General features: G+C 51.6%; 1 protein-coding gene across 6 annotated transcripts; it reads right to left on the bottom strand.

Annotated features, from left to right (window-relative positions):
* Positions 1-8544: 8544 nt before the first annotated feature.
* On the bottom strand, positions 8545-12576 carry LOC120511325 (perilipin-3-like). Of its 6 annotated transcripts, none has more exons than XM_039728179.1 (9): positions 12517-12565; positions 11860-11933; positions 11620-11623; positions 10744-10848; positions 10335-10426; positions 9886-10135; positions 9388-9575; positions 9143-9271; positions 8545-9050 (listed from the first exon to the last, which is right to left on the bottom strand). In XM_039728179.1, the coding sequence occupies exons 2-9, from the start codon at positions 11926-11928 to the stop codon at positions 8655-8657; spliced, it is 1233 nt and encodes a 410-aa protein (XP_039584113.1). In that variant the 5' UTR covers positions 11929-11933; positions 12517-12565; the 3' UTR covers positions 8545-8654. The 6 variants fall into 6 exon arrangements, with proteins under 6 accessions (XP_039584113.1, XP_039584108.1, XP_039584110.1 ...); XM_039728174.1 differs by having other exon boundaries at positions 10684-10848; positions 12517-12564; XM_039728176.1 differs by having other exon boundaries at positions 10684-10848; positions 12508-12528.
* Positions 12577-15436: the final 2860 nt, after the last annotated feature.

Genomic DNA, 15436 nt, shown 5'->3' with positions numbered 1-15436 from the left:
GCTGTGATTTCCAGGATCACAGGGAATGCACAGCTGGACACTGGTGGTGCAGAGCTGCCAAGCTCAGCTCCATGAACCCTTTCCTGTGCCAATTCCAGCTGTGCCCATTGAGAATATTGCCACAGGGGAGGTTCAGGCTGGATACTGGGAAAAATGCCTTCACTGAAAGGGCTGTGAGCATGGGAGCATTGTGCAGGGAAGCAGTGGAATCCCTATCCCCAGAACATTCTAAAAACATGTGGATGTGGCACTTGAGGACACAGGTTAGTGGTGATGGTTGGATTTTATCTCAAAGGTATTTTCCAAACTTAACAATTCTGTGGTTATTATCAATATTTTAGCACAGATCTCATTCTTTCAGGACTTGGACACCTCTTCCCCCTCTCCTGCTGAAAGTGACAGAGCACAACCACCTGAAGACCTCACCCCAGACCTCTGCCCAAAGCTGGCACTTGTCCACAAGCCACTGAAGTTTTCTGTAACCTCCAGGAAATGCTTGAAGGGAAAATCCAGCTCTGTGAAAAGCTGGGTAAATGCCATGAGCAGGGCCCAGGATCAGAGAGGGGAAGCCATTCCCTGCTCTGGCACAGGGACACGGCCCTGAGTGACAGCAGCAGGGGCTGGGGGACCCAGACACCCACAAGTGTCACCTCTTGGTGCTGCCCTCTCTTCCAAAGCCCATTTATTGATGACTCTGGGCTCCAGCTCCTCTGTCCCACAGAAGGGAGTGGAAGCTCAGGATGGAGGGCTGTGAAAGGGGTTGGGTTGGAGCCCAGGCTGGCATGGCCAGCACCAGCTTGAGAAGGGGACAGGGGGTGGCAGGAGGCAGGCAGCACTCCTGCACCTTGTTTAGGCAGTTTCTATCTCTAGACCTGTCCCAAGGGAGAGGGACAGGAACATGATAGCTGGGGTGATAACTGGGGTACAGAACTTGTAATATTCTTAGATCCCCCTCCCAAACCCTCAGTCACCTCACAGACAGAATGAAACAGTGGATGGAACTTCCCAATCCAAAAATCCCCTTCAGTTTGCAGACAACAGAGCTTTTTCCCAACCTTATCCCAAAAGCCAACAGACCAAACGAACTCACCTGTAACACCCAGAAAAATATTTGAAAATTCAATTAAAAAAACCTTTAAAACCCCCTTCGAGAACCTAACATTATTTCTAACAAGGGTATTAGAAACTTGGGAATAGACTTCTTTCTGCTCAGTGGTTAGTCTGTGCCTGACCCCTCTGGGAAAGCAAAGGTTGTTCCACATCCTTCCAAGCCTCCCAGTCCCATGGAAAGCAGCACTCCAGGGCTTGTCCTGCTGTGTTCAAACACTGCACTGTGGGTTAGCCAGCAGCAGGTTTGCTCTGAGACTGTTTCAGTATGAGCAGGAAAGAAAAAGAAGTGTTCAAAAGTAAAATTAAAAGTCAAAAGCCAAGCAGAGCATTCACCTGAGGGTGGCCCTGGAGCTGCAGGGGTGTCCATCAAAATCCAGCATGGGCACAAAGGGAACTGGGAATAATTTAGCTCCCAGTGCTTTTAGGAAAGCACAACAGGATCATCCACCTGGGGAGATGTCCAGGGATTGCAACAGAGCTGGGGAAGGGGCTGGAGCACCAGGAGGGGCTGAGGGAGCTGGGAAGGGGCTCAGCCTGGAGCAAAGGAGGCTCAGGGGGGCCCTTGTGGCTCTGCACAGCTCCTGCCAGGAGGGGACAGCCGGGGGGGTCGGGCTGTGCTCCAGGGAACAGGGACAGGAGGAGAGGGAACGGCCTCAGGCTGGGCCAAGGGAGGTCAGGGTGGACAAGGAACGGCCTCAGGCTGGGCCAGGGGAGGTCAGGTGGACACCAGGAGGAATTTATTCATGGAAAGGCTGGTTTAGCACTGGGAGGGGCTAGAAAAGACCTCCAAGACCATCAAGACCAATCCTTCCCCAGCACCCTCAAGCTGGCAGAGAATAAAAGCGGGTCCAAAAGCGGGAACTTAATACAGAACAAAATTGCAACAATGGGTGTCTTCAGTGGGACGTCTGGGGCTTCCAGCCAGCCCTGTGTGCTCCACAGTCAGCAGCAACCTGGCCTTGGGCACTGCCAGGGATCCAGGGGCAGCCACAGCTGCTCTGGGCACCCTCACAGGGAACAATTCCTTCCCAATTTCCCACCTCACCTCCACTCTGTCAGCTCAAAGCCATTCCCCTGCCCTGTCACAGTGCATGTGCTCAGGACCACCTCAGCTCTGATCCTCCCCTGCTCCAACCAGGGGGATGAGAGGCTTCAAAATAGCCACAACACCACACAAGCAGTGCCATGCCCTGATCTGCTGGGGATCAGTGGGACAGGACACAGCCAATGGGAGACATCACAAGAAAAAATATTTCCGACTCCTAAAACTGCTTTTTTCTGTTCCACAAAGTGGCACAGGTGTTCCCAATCCATCTCTCACTAGGTAAACACTGCATTTGGGCTGTAATTTGTTTAGCAAACCTCGTTTTTCCAGCTGTAATTACCCCATGGAGGCAGCTACATGAGGATGGCATTTCAGATGACCTTCAGCTCCCAGCTGCAGTCACCCTCCCACGGGAGATGGAGCAGGGAGGGGAGGCAGCACGGGGCTCCCCAGGTGAGAGGGGCCGGGTGTTCCTCCCAAATCAGCCAGCTCCAGGCAGAGTGGGGATTTAGGGAGGGCAGCAGGCATAAACCCAAAATTTTGGATTTCTCTGCCAGGGAAAAGGCCACGGCAGTTGGTGTTTCCTCAGCTGGGAGAGCTCAGGATGTGTTTCCTCATAGAAAATCCTGCAAGCCAAGGTGTGTGAGGACACCACGCTGCAGGATAGTCCAGGCAGTGTAAATATTTTGGGGTTCCTCTTGCAGAGGAATGGGGTTTTCCCCAACATTCCCTTGCCAAAGGGCAGAGATGGTGTTTTGCCTTGCACTGAGACACACAGCGAGTCAACTTGGTGAGGTACACACACAGTGCCCTTAAAATAACTGCACAAAAGGAATTTCCAGTCCCTGCCATCTGGTTCCTCTCCTGCTCTCCAGTTTTCTGCACCTTGCCCCAGGTGAGCCCATCCCAGTCCAGCATTCCCTGTTCCCCCGGGCTCCCTGAATTCTCAATTCAATCCCAGTCCATTTGGGGGGATTTTCCACTGGTTTTCCATCCAGCCTCTCACTGCTGCCTGGCTGTCCCCAGCCCTGCTGGTGGCTCCTCCTCCAGGTCTCTCTGCTTTCCCACTCCACCCCACCCATCCCAGCTGTTTCTGTCCTAGATAATCTCCTTTAACAGCCCCCATGGCAGAGCCAGGCAGGACTCTGTGCCACTGTGAAGCAAGCTTTGCAAACCCATGAATTAAGAAGTGAAATGCATACAGAGAATGGCACAAGCCCAGCCAGGGCAGCATCCAGCAGGTCAGTCACCCCTGCATCACCTCCCCTGCTGGAGCAGCCAAAGCCATTGCTGGATCTGAGAAAATACAGAATCAGAGGGACTCCAGGATGTCAACGCTGCAAATGAACTGCTCCTGGAAATGGATTTTCCCTCTCCCAGGGGCAGCTGCCATGGCCAGAGGTATTAGAGCAGGGCTGTGCTCTGTGCCCACAGCAGCAGCTGGGTGCTGTGCCTGCAGCCAGGGCAGCCCAGCATCCAGCAGGGCAGCAGCCTGGCAGGGCTGCAGCCACCAGGTGTTATGAATAAAAAGTTATCTAATTTTTTTTTTAAGGTTGCAGAGAAAAACAAGTTGGACCAGTGCTGTTAAGTTAGCTTCATTGTTAAGAGTTCTTCTTCAATTACCCGTTAATGGTTGGTGATTAACCATTGTGCCCCTGATGCTTGCCAGGGATCCTGCGGGCATCAGGAGAATGGGAGTGGCATCAGAGCTAGTATGCAGATGAGAAATGCATTGCACCCAATTTTGCAGTTTTCCAGGAAAACCCCTAAAAATAACGAGCCAACATAGAACTAGGGGACCTAAGTGATGTCTAAGGATGGGAGCGTAGTCCAGTGACTGCTTGGATCCTTTTTGATTCTCACCCTAACCTGAAAAGATGTTGACTAGAGAGACGACCCGAGGTGTTGGACCGAAAAGGCAGAATCTCCTCATCTCTCGTGAGGACGGAATCCCCAGTTCTGCCTGCAGATCTGCGGACAAAGCCGCATCACCCTCCTCCTCCGTGCCGCTCCTGGGAGCAATGGCGGCGTAGGCGCGACCCGTCGATTTCTCCCCACCTGAGCTGATTCTTTTCAATAAAGGCATTAAAAAGGAGAAAGATCTCCTGCCTGTTCATTTCACATGGCTTCAACAAGCCCTGCCATGATCCTTTGGAGCCGTCACAAGCTCACACTCGGTTTGTAAGGCAGTCTGGAGCAGATTTATTGACCGCCACACTGCAGGGGACAGAGGGAAGGGAAGGGAAGGAATGCCCAAAATCCAGCTCCAAGCCCTGCCAGGACCTCCACAAGGATCTGAATGGGAGGAAGAGCTGGATGCTGCCAGCAGTAAAGATTCTGGCTGGAAAAGCACTGGGATGCTTCAGCAGGGAGCACAGGGCCCTGCAAGCACCTGTGGCCCCTCACACACACCTGAGCTCTCCGGGCTCCCAGACCCACTCTGACCCCACCTGGCCACTGCAGCTGCCACAATCCAGCTGGGAGAGCAGGGAAATGCCTCCAGGGTTCCCCTTGGTGCCCTGAACACTTGGCTTCCTCCAATACAAGAGAAGATGCAGGAGGAGATGGGAGGAAAGCACAGAACCGAGTGAAACCCAGCAGAACAGAGCCCTGCCTGCCCACATCAGCCTCCAGAGCAGGGCCCACAATCTGATTTTGCTCCCACACTAACCAGCCACAGCAGCTTCATACCAAATTAATGCCTATGAGCTCCAAACATCTTGAATTTTATGGGAATAAATCACACCTGACTCCATTTTCTTCAGTACGGAAAAAGCCCATTCTTTATGCACATAACTCAGTTTTATCCAGTTTTACAGAGCTCATGTGTGTCTCATTGGTTAGAAGCTTTCTTGCCAATAATTAATTAGTAACGAGTTGTTATTCTGATTAATTGGTCACTCAAACCCCCAGGGTTTACATGCAGGGACAGTTGTTTGTGAGAGATGTTTTTACACCATTAGATGGAAAAATGAAAACCAGTTTCTACAGGTGCTGGTTGTTTTTGCCCAGGAATAGATTGTTATGTTAATGAACTGCTCACACCAGGATTGCTTTCACAGGGGACCTTGCAAAGGGCCAGCTTGACAAGGCCAGCCACTGATTCCAGGAGAGCAGGCTTGGTTTTATGATTTCTTTATGATTTTTCTACTTTATTGCAACAAGTTTTTCCAATCACAAGCCCTCGAGGTGACCCAGAAATTGGAACCAGACAGCTCCTGGCTGGGCAGGGCCTCAGCTCCCTGAGCAGCCCTGCAGGGAGGCCTCAAACCTGTTTTATACCCAGAGCATTCTGCAGCAAGAAATAACCCAGCTCTGGAGAAGGGATGGCAATACCCAGGAGTGACAGGAAACATGGAAGGGAGAAGGGGAAATTAAACTCCTTGCAAGCAGCTACAGAGCTTTGCCGTCCAGCACTTCCCTTTCCCAATCTATTGCCTTAAAAAAGCTGCTTGGGATACTCTCCTCAAACCTGCCCTCTGCCAGGTAGGAAGACATGGAAATAAATTGGTTAATGCCTCCTAATTTCACTCGTAAGAAGTGTCAGCCCGAGGAGACCCCGGCCCAGCAGCAGCACATTCAGTCCCTGACCCACAGCTCAGGCATTTGACAGAGAACAGCAGGAGGGAAGGAAGAACAGCAGCAGGGCACGAACATGAGAGTGAAATAATGAAAATGTTACAAGAACTGGCAGAGGGATGAGGTGGCATCCCAAAGTGGAACAAGAAGGAGGTGCCCCTGTGAGTGCATTTAAAGTTTAAATCAGCCCAGAGTGAGCTGGCACAGGGCAATCACCAGGGCAATAATTAGCAGAATTAAGGAGCACTGCAGCATTCCCCAGGGCTGCTGAGAGCAGAGGAGCTGCCCCAAGGCACAGCTTCCCTGCCAAGGTGTTGGCTGGGGGTTGTCACATCACCAACACATTTCTCACCTCTGTCCAGAACTCCTCAAAAAAAGCATGGAGAATCATCTGAGCTTGGAGACAATGAAGAACAGCCTGGATGCTTTCCCAGAGCTCAGAGGAGCTTCAGCCTTAAACACTGCAGGAAGCCAGTCTGTTCATCATTCCCAGCTTCTTCCCACCTTTATCCCCTGCGGCTTCTGCAGCATGGATGAGAGCAGATCAAAGTTAAAAGTGAAACTCTTCCCATGTGCAGCTGCTCCGAGTTCTGCTTTCCAGGCTGGTGTAAGAAGTCTCCATGGCTCTCTGAATCTTTGGATGCTGAACAGTAAAATGGGGAGAGGCTTCCACTCCTCAAACTCTGCTTGAGGAGCCTCCTCTTTTCAAGCTGCCACAGGAAGGGCCTTTCAGCCTGTGGCAGCTCTTCTGCTCCAGTCTCTGTAGACTTTGTGGAGGCTTTTTCAGCTTTACAGGAGCTGGGCTGTTCATCAGCAGCTCCAGCACAGGGAGATTGCAGCCACAAACAGCACTGGAGTTCCCAGAGGCTCCCACAAGCTGTGGGCTCAGGCAGCCAGGAATGTTCTCAGTAAATAGATTTAATGGCCATGCAAGAACACATCCCCCTGATCCATGGGCAGGAAAAACAGGATTTGCTGGGCTAAGCGCTATGTTAGCATGGCTCAGATGTGCTGCACTGGCAAATCAATAGCAAGTGTGGGAATGCCCAGCTATTCCTTAGAATTCCCTTTTATAATCAGGCAAGTTTAAATTTCAGCCATTCTTGGGTGGTAAGGGACAACTCTGCTATTGAGAGGAATGACAGATTTGTCTTTACAATCCAACTGTGGGTGTGCTGGTAGATAAAACCAGCACTGAGAGATAAAAGAAGCAATGGGAAAGGGTTCCACTGATTGATGAATGGAAAAAGATATTTGCTTTTACAAATAAACTGTAGGTTTGCTGATAAATGAAATTAAACATTGAAAGATGAAAGAAACAATGGGGAAAAACCCTAAATTCCATAAGAATGAACAATCAAAAGGGAGAGTTATACATTAGAGGAGAATCTCTGGTATCAGGTGTTTTGGGAAGTCTGAACCTCTCAAGTACCTCAGCCAATGGGGAAAGAGAGAAGGGAAATGTGGCTGGGAAATTGGGATAAATAGGGGGCTGCGTCCTCCAAAACTTGGAGAGAGCCCAGGGGAATGCCCCATGGCCTCTCCCTTTATTGGAATAAAGTAAAAGGACTCCTCTGTCTCCTTTTGGACACAAACCTCTGATGGTTGTGGATTAAATTTCCTGACACTATGAAGAAGACAGCACACATTTATCTCCCACCAAGCAGCAGGACTGGCTGCAATAGCTCCAATATCCCCAATTCCCAGTCCCCAAGTCCAGCAGGAGTTACAGGAGCCAGACCTGCTGAACTTTTCTCCAGAGAGAATTCCCTCTGCAGCTGAGAGCACAGAGTGACCCCTGCAATTCCTCTCTCGCATCTCAGCATCACCTCAGCCTGGCAACTTAAACTGCCTGATTATTTTGCCTTCAGCACAAACTGGTTGCTACAGGAGGAAGACCCTTGTCTGGTACCTGCTGAGCTCAGGGAATCAGGATTCAAATTCCTCCATGTGGGGGTTGTCCTGTATGAAGGAATAATTGCTGCCCAAACCCAGAGCTTCAGCACAAAGCCTTCACACACAGGATGAGGAAGAGGAGTGCTGCTGGAAAAGTGGTCACTTCTAGGTGAGAGAGGAGCAACTTCCACCTCTTCAAGTCTGCAGTCACCACCCAAAGGAAGCCCCATCCCCAGTCCCTGTCTCTGACCCCCACAAAACAACTTGAATTACCTTTAAATAAAAAAAAAATAACTCTGGAAGAAGCAGTACTTACATGAGAGCAGATTCCACTTCTGGTCTTGAAGACAGAGGGATCAGAGGCCAGGAGCAGAGATTTTCCTCTCCAAGTCCTACAGGCACCTGGTCCATCAGCCCAACCCACTGCATTGCCTGGCCAGTCTGAAGGCATTGGGCTCCTCAGCCTCTCCCAAAAGGAGCTGGATGTGGCACTGGCAGAGTCTGAGCTGCCCAGAAACCCTGTGCTGGCAGCAGGTGACCATCACACACAGCCTGGTGCCCCCACCACTGAGCTCCCCCACCTCCCACCCCCCTCCATCAACCTCCTCCAGGCAGCAGCAGGGAAATGCAGGAGGAGAACTTGGCCTTGGAGGAGCAATGGCAAAGGATGCTCTGACAGCTCTCCCAAGCACAGGGCAGTGCCAGCAGGGCACGTGTTTGCCTCCAGGCTTGGGAGAGAAAAGGAATTACAATTACCAGCTGTGATCCTGTATAGCTCACTGCTCTTCCTCCAGCCCTGAGTGCACAGTGGAATTGCACCAAGGAAGAGGTGGAAGAGCACAGCTCACACCCACTGAGCAATCCTCCCAAGTCTTTGTCCCAGAGAGACCAGAGACAGGGTTTTGTATGCAGCAGTTTTATTTCAAGCAGTTATCACCCAGCACAAGCAGCTTTTAGGAAGACAATTCTTTCCACTTTCCCCTTACTGAGGGTTTAATGCCAACAGCCATTATTGTTTTATCCTTTACATGGGGGTGCTGGAGGTTTCCAGGTGCCCAGCTCCTGCTGCCCCTGCTTCCTCCTGGGAGGATTGATCCTCCTCCTCCTCCCTGGGGGAGGAGGGTCCCACCAGCCAGGACAGAGGAGTGCTGTTCTTCAGGTAATCCAGCAGCTCCTCCATGTACTCCTGGATCACAGCCAGCTCCCTCTGGCCCTGGCTCAGGACACTGCTGGACAAATCCTGGCAGGAGTTTGCCCTTGAGAAAGCAGCATGCAGCTCCTGGCTGGCAGCCAGAGCCGGCTGCAGCCTGTCCTGCAGGCTGCAGGGGAGGCCCTGCAGGGCAGCCAGCACCCCGGAGCAGGTGAGCTGCAGCTGCTGGCTGAGCCTGCGAGCCATCAGCAGCGTCAGGCACTCCAGCTCCTGGGGGGAGGCAGGAAGGACACCGTCAGCAATGAGGCACTCAGAAATCAAGGGGATGCCCGGAGCCCTTTGCCTCCCTCCCCAGGAGGTACCTCTGGCTCCACAGGGCTTTCATCTCCACTCTCTCTGAGATACTTCCTACTCCAGTCCAGCCACATCTGGTGTAGTTTCTCCTGCTCCTCCTGAAGCTTTTGATTAAATCCTTGCTTAAAAGCCTCAGCCTGTGGCAGGGGAAGAGCAGAGAGCCAGGACAGACAGATCAGCTGGAACTGCAAAGCTCCTCAGCACAGCAACAAACTGAGACAAGACCAGGGCTCTGGTTCCCTGCTCTACCTACCAGCTGGAGGATGCAGTGGAGCTGTGCCAGGGCCCCCTGCATGCCCTGCCAGAGCTGCTTGGTCCTGGCTGTGGAGTGCAGCTGTGCAGAGAGGCGCAGGTCCTGCGAGAGAGAGCCCGGGTGCACAAAGCACCTCCTGTGCTGCTGCAGGGGCACGGCCGTGCCCTCCTCACACACTGCCAGCTGGGCTGGGGACACAGGCAGTGCCCGGGTCAGAGGTGCCACAGGGTGCTCAGAGCAGCTGGGGCTGCCCCTGGATCCCTGGCAGTGCCCAAGGCCAGGATGGACAGGGGGCTTGGAGCAGCCTGGGGTGGTGGAAGGTGCCCCTGCCCATAGTGAGAAGCCCAAAATGAGCTTTAAGGTGCTTTCCAACCCAAACCATTTTGGGATTCTCTTCTTCCCATTATCCCCATTGCAGAGTAGTGGGGTGAGGAATGGGGTTGACCATCCCCAGTCCAACAGTTCCCACCTTCATAGCCACAGCCACCCTTTCCTTACCTAGCTCCTCATTTCCAACAGGGAGAGAGCCACCTTCTGCTGTCCCCAGCACAGCCTCTGCTCCACAGACATCCCTCTGTCCCCCTGCAGGCCCCAGCCCAGCAGCGCTGGTCTCTGCAGGTGTGGCAGCCCCCTCACTGCCCTGCAGAGCATCCCTGGTGACATCCAGCACCTCCAGCACTCTGCTGCTCACAGCCTCCTTCACCTCAGCCACTCTGGCTGACAGCAGCTCCTTTGTGTCAGAGAGGATCTGGGGAACAGGGGGAATGGCAGGTAATGGAGTGGGTGGTGTCTCACACTGAAATTCTGAACTGCACCAAGAGCACAAATAGCACAGTGTCAGTTCAGTGTTTGCTCAGGTGTGTGAGCTACATCCCTCCCTAGCTTAGAAATCCCTCAAGAACCAGGCCCCTCTGCCTGCCAGGGACAGCACAGCCTTTAATTCCTACCTGTTCCACTGGCTTTGGAAGGAGTGGCAGCTTCTCCCCCAGTTCCCCCAGTTTATCCAAGCCCTTGGCAGCATACTTCCTCACTGCAGTGACCGAAGAGAGAACAAAAAAAAAAAAAAAAGTCAAAATGTGGTTTTCTGCAAGTTCCACCTTGCAAAAATCAGTTTAGGAAAATCAGCAGAGTCCATCCCTGACCCTCCCTCACACTGCTGGGATTAGGGCCCAGCTTTAGCCTGATTTACAAGCCATGGATGCCCTTGCACTATGGCAATGGAGGGGCGCTTTCCTCACCCCAGGACTGCTCCCAGGTGTGAAGGAGCCAGAGAGCCCCTCCCAGGCAGGGATTTACCGTGGGGCTGCACACAGCTGGCCTGGGTCACTCTGTGCACGCCCTGCCCTGCACACTCACTCCTCAGGCAGGGCTGGCTCTCCTTGCTGGAGGCATCAGCTGCAGAAACCACACCACAGGCAGAGCTCGGCAGGCTCAGAGTGGGCACCTCCTTCACTGCAGCCTGCAAGAGCAAAGGAAAGCTCAGCCATGAAGCTCCAAACGGGGCCCTGAGCAGTTCTGCCCTGGAATTCCCTCTTGGGGAGGGATTGCCACCAAACCACCTGGCCTGCCTGAGAGAGAAACTCTTGCCTTGCTCACACACCTAATTAAACCATAACTCAGTTATGAAATGAGCTGGGGAGCTTTGGCCTGAATGACTGTCCTTCCCAGGAAAATTTTCCTCTAGCACAAAGAACACCACGTTTGGAGGTGACTTTAATTCTCCTGCCACATACCCATCTCCAATTTACCTGGAATGCTATTTCCAATAGCCATTTTCCAAATAAGCCAATATCCCAAGAAAAGCTCCCCCAGGCAGGACTGAGTTGGTTTTAAGCTGACAGACTTGGCTACAGGAGCAGAGCAAGAGCAGCAGGTCTCAGGGAGGCTGAAACATTGCAGTCTTTCCATGGGAGCCCTGCTTGCCAGGAGCTCACGTTAGAGATCCTTTCTAGCCAAGAACCAGCTAATTTTGCTGAGCCTAAGAGGTTACAGGGACTTCAGGTCCATATCTTTGTCTGTGCTGTCCCCCAGAAGCTGCAGGGCACAGCCTGAGCAAACCCCCATTTCTGGAATGCTATTTCCAATAGCCATTTTCCAAATAAGCCAATATCCCAAGAAAAGCTCCCCCAGGCAGGACTGAGTTGGTTTTAAGCTGACAGACTTGGCTACAGGAGCAGAGCAAGAGCAGCAGGTCTCAGGGAGGCTGAAACATTGCAGTCTTTCCATGGGAGCCCTGCTTGCCAGGAGCTCACGTTAGAGATCCTTTCTAGCCAAGAACCAGCTAATTTTGCTGAGCCTAAGAGGTTACAGGGACTTCAGGTCCATATCTTTGTGTTGTCCCCCAGAAGCTGCAGGGCATAGCCTGAGCAAACCCCCATTCCTGGGGGCTCAGCTCCCCTCAGCCACAGCAGGGCCCCTCCTCACCCTGCACCCCAGAGCTGCCCCTCCTCACATCCCACAGGGAGCACCAACCTCCTGCTCCTGCTCCACCTCTGGGGAGCTCTGGGCAGCCTCCTCCTTGCGGGGCACAGCAGAGGCCATGGCAGCTGGAATGCAAGGAACACCAAGGCTTTGGGAAAGATCCCCCTCCAAGGGGACACTTCCCCCCAGGGTCATAAAAGAGAGAAGTTCCTTTACAGCCTCTCCAGGGGAAACCCCAAATAGCCTCAGAGGGGGGGGTCTGTGCCACTTGCAAATCCACCCAGTTTAAGCTGAAGTTCCAGGTGGTTTGTGATCATCAAAGGAACAAGGAGAGCATTATTTCCTCACCCTAGAGACCAAATATTATTAATATGTTTATTTGAGAGAGAGGCACAAGGTACTTCCTTCAGTGACCTGTTGTCCATTTTTAGGGTGGACCTGGGGGGCTTTGTCTGCCCAAAGCATACCTGAAGACCCCTCAATAAATATAACTGCTTTTTCACCCTCTCAATTTTGCCCAGCCTCTGTTTTTAGGTAGAGGCCCCAGAAAAGGCATCACCTCCCCACCGAGGCTTCAAGAAACTCTTAACTAAAAGAAACAACAGCAACAGAACTGAGGGTAAACAGGGCTCAAGGATCTGTCCTGCTGCTGCCACACCCCAACACCCAAAATTCCCCCTGGAAGCTCTAGAACAGCACCTGTGTTACCTGCTGGAGGTGAGCAGAATCACAGCAAGGATGAACCCAACACACTCCATCATCTCTCCTGCCTTTTGATGGTGCCTGGGGTGGGGCAAGGCGGGACCCTCAGGGACTGACAGCTCTGGGAAGCAGCAGGAGAGCTGCCCTGGCCAGTTAGAGGGGAACAAGGTGCTGGGACTCCTTAATTACTGTTAATTACTCTGCATTACGCTGCAGTTAGGCAGGCACACTTTGCCCTGTGTGAAGCAGCTTCACTTGGAGGCCTCCATTTCATCAGCAGTGACTATGGGAATGTGTCTAGTAAGCTTTGTGATGTTACACACTTTTATTTAAACTATATGCTGGTAATCTCAGCGCTATTAATTAATTTTGGATGAATTCTTTACAGCTTTAGGTTAAATACAGTATTTTCTTGTGGGTTTGTGTTTTTAGCACAGAAAGTTTAAAATTCTCAGCAGCTAGGGGTCCAGCAGGAATGTGTGAAAGCAGTTTCCTATTCTTGCATGAATGATATTTAATGATTAATCATGTTCCTAGATTAGGAATGAGCAATAAGATTTCAGGTTATTTAAGGGGAACTTAATCTCTAAGTTTGTCTGGGGTGCCACAAGCCTTTGCCAAGCATGTTGAGTGCTCTCTGACCAGTTGTCTACAGCTCTCCTTTTGGATTTTGAATCTCCCTGGATTCTGAACATTGCAAGTAATTTAATTTATTTATTTATTTATTTATCAAAATGGTTTTTCAAATGGCAGACGCTAAGTACCAAAGATCATCATTTTTACACTAAGTATATGGCATTATCTGTGCTTTCTAAGGCACGCCTTAATGGTAAACTCAGTGCTAGGAAAAGGAGCAAAACCACTTTGGAATGGCCCTGGCTGCACAAAGATCACAGTCTCGTGCAGTTCTCTGAGTGATGAGCCTGGCTGACTGTGAGGCTGCCAAACAAACTGTGTGAATGGCCAGGAGCTGCTGCTGGAGGCTCACCCAGGCAGTCTGGGGGTTTTTCACACTGCCTGGTGTCTGCTGGGTACCTGCTGCTGATTCCCGACTTCTGGGACTCAGGCTGGGCCCTCCCTGGGGGCTCTCCTGTCAGGGGAGACCCTTCTGGAGCAGTCTTGAGTCAGGAAAGAGAGACACGCTGGATTATTTCAGTCTTCAGGTTCTTGTTTATTATTATCTTATCTAAAGTTTTGCACGCAGTCCACACCAGGTTCAGTGTGCTGGAAAAGCACCACAGAAATGCCCAAGAATCTCTTGTTACAAGCTCTGTTAAGACTAAACTATCCAATTAAGAACTGGTACCCAGAGTATTTCCCTTTTAACCCTAATAACAGCTCCCAAAGAGCCCACAATGCAGACTTTTCTGCCCAATTACAAAATGCCACCCAAAGTCATGAAGAAGAAGGAAGAAGAACCATGAAGAAGAAACCCAGGACAACACCCTGTGCTTCCATCTTGCTTCCATCCACAGCACACTAAAAATCCCAAAACCTAAATTTCTCACCAAGTGATACACCTACACTACTCTCTAGAATCCATGTCACACTTTTGTGGACTCTATCTTGAAGTTTAGGAAACTTTCTCCATGGATGAGGGTCAAAGTCAGTGCTCCCCTGGGGGTCAGGGCACCCCAGAGCAGACAGAGAAATATTCCCAGTGCCCTGGGTTCCCACAGGTACCAGAGCTCACTATCCCCACAACAGAGGCCAGAGAGGAATCAGTGAAATGTCCCTGTGTGCCCTGGGCTTTGTGCTGCAACAGAAGAAGAAACCCCTCCAAGCAGCCCCTGCCCTCCAGACCAGGGCAGTGCTGCAGTCCTGCAGGAGGATCCCTCAGCCCAGGGGGCCTGGAGGGAGCAGCACTGGTTGTGCTTTACCTTGAGGTTTGTCCCTCTGCTTTGGGCTGGGACAGCACCCTCCTGCTCAGAGCTCCCAGTGCTCCTGTAAGGCTTTGGATGACCATGCTCGTGGTGCTTGTCCCTTCTACAGGGATAAAAAGGTCCTTGGTGGCCTGAGATGTCCAGGGAGTCCCTCTGCCTGCAGCAGTAACAGCCCTGAGTTTCACCAGGGGAGGTTTAGGTTGGATATTGGGAGGAATTTCCTCACCCAAAGGAAGGTCAGGCATTAGAACAGCTGCCCAGGGCGCTGGTGGCATCACCATCCCTGGAAGTGCTCCAAAACCCTGTGGGTGTGTGTTGGATATAGCCCTTTCCTGACCCAGAGATGGGACAACTGAGAGGTGATTCAAAAACTTTTATTCCATTTTCAGTCTCATGAGAAGGGTGAGATGATACAGATGTTATAACTCACGCCATCACAACCAGAAGCCAACTATTTCTTAATTACAATATAAGCATTTCTTGGCCTATCAGCTTTAGCCACACCATGCTGTAGATGCCTTAAAGCCAATCATCTAAAGCTACCCCTCGTGGGTCATACTACAGGGCTATCTTTCATAGTTCTATTTCTCCAAAGTATCTAGAATTATTTGCAAGGGGCTTAGGGACACGGTTTGGTGGCAGAGCTGGCAGTGCTGGGGTTGGACTTGATGATCTGAAGTGCCTTTTCCAACCGTAATAATTCCATGATCCCATGATTCTGATTCCATCTTCTGAGGATGTTTACATGGGAAATTGGATTTTGAACCTGTTGAAATGGAAGCTACCATAAACACTTCATCTGGCTCATCAGCCCAAGCCACGGCCCCGAGGCTGCCAGTGCTCCAGGAGTGTTTGGACAATGCTGTGAGGGATGCTCAGGGTGGGGTTGTTGGGGTCTCTGTGCAGGAGCTGGACTCCGTGATCCTTGTGGGCCCTTCCAGCTGAGGATATTCCACGATCCTGTGAAAGAAAAAAGGCATGGGAAGAGGCCAAAGAGGCATTGGCTGCACCTCTTCCCCACAATCCACCCCATTTCAGCCAAG

The sequence above is a fragment of the Passer montanus genome, unplaced genomic scaffold (assembly GCF_014805655.1).
Source record: "Passer montanus isolate IOZ18808 unplaced genomic scaffold, ASM1480565v1 scaffold64, whole genome shotgun sequence".
In the NCBI taxonomy this organism is placed as follows: domain Eukaryota; kingdom Metazoa; phylum Chordata; class Aves; order Passeriformes; family Passeridae; genus Passer; species Passer montanus.
Note: the sequence above shows the minus strand (reverse complement) of the source record. Positions and strands in the feature narration are given on the sequence as shown.

Excerpts from the sequence above, each read along its gene's own strand:
- LOC120511325 (XM_039728174.1), bottom strand. The coding sequence starts at position 11,928 with ATGGCCTCTGCTGTGCCCCGCAAGGAGGAGGCTGCCCAGAGCTCCCCA. Across the intron at positions 9,272-9,387 it reads TCCACTGCATCCTCCAGCTG|GCTGAGGCTTTTAAGCAAGG; the intron begins GTAGGTAGAGCA and ends CCCCTGCCACAG. Across the intron at positions 9,051-9,142 it reads AAAGCCCTGTGGAGCCAGAG|GAGCTGGAGTGCCTGACGCT; the intron begins GTACCTCCTGGG and ends GCCTCCCCCCAG.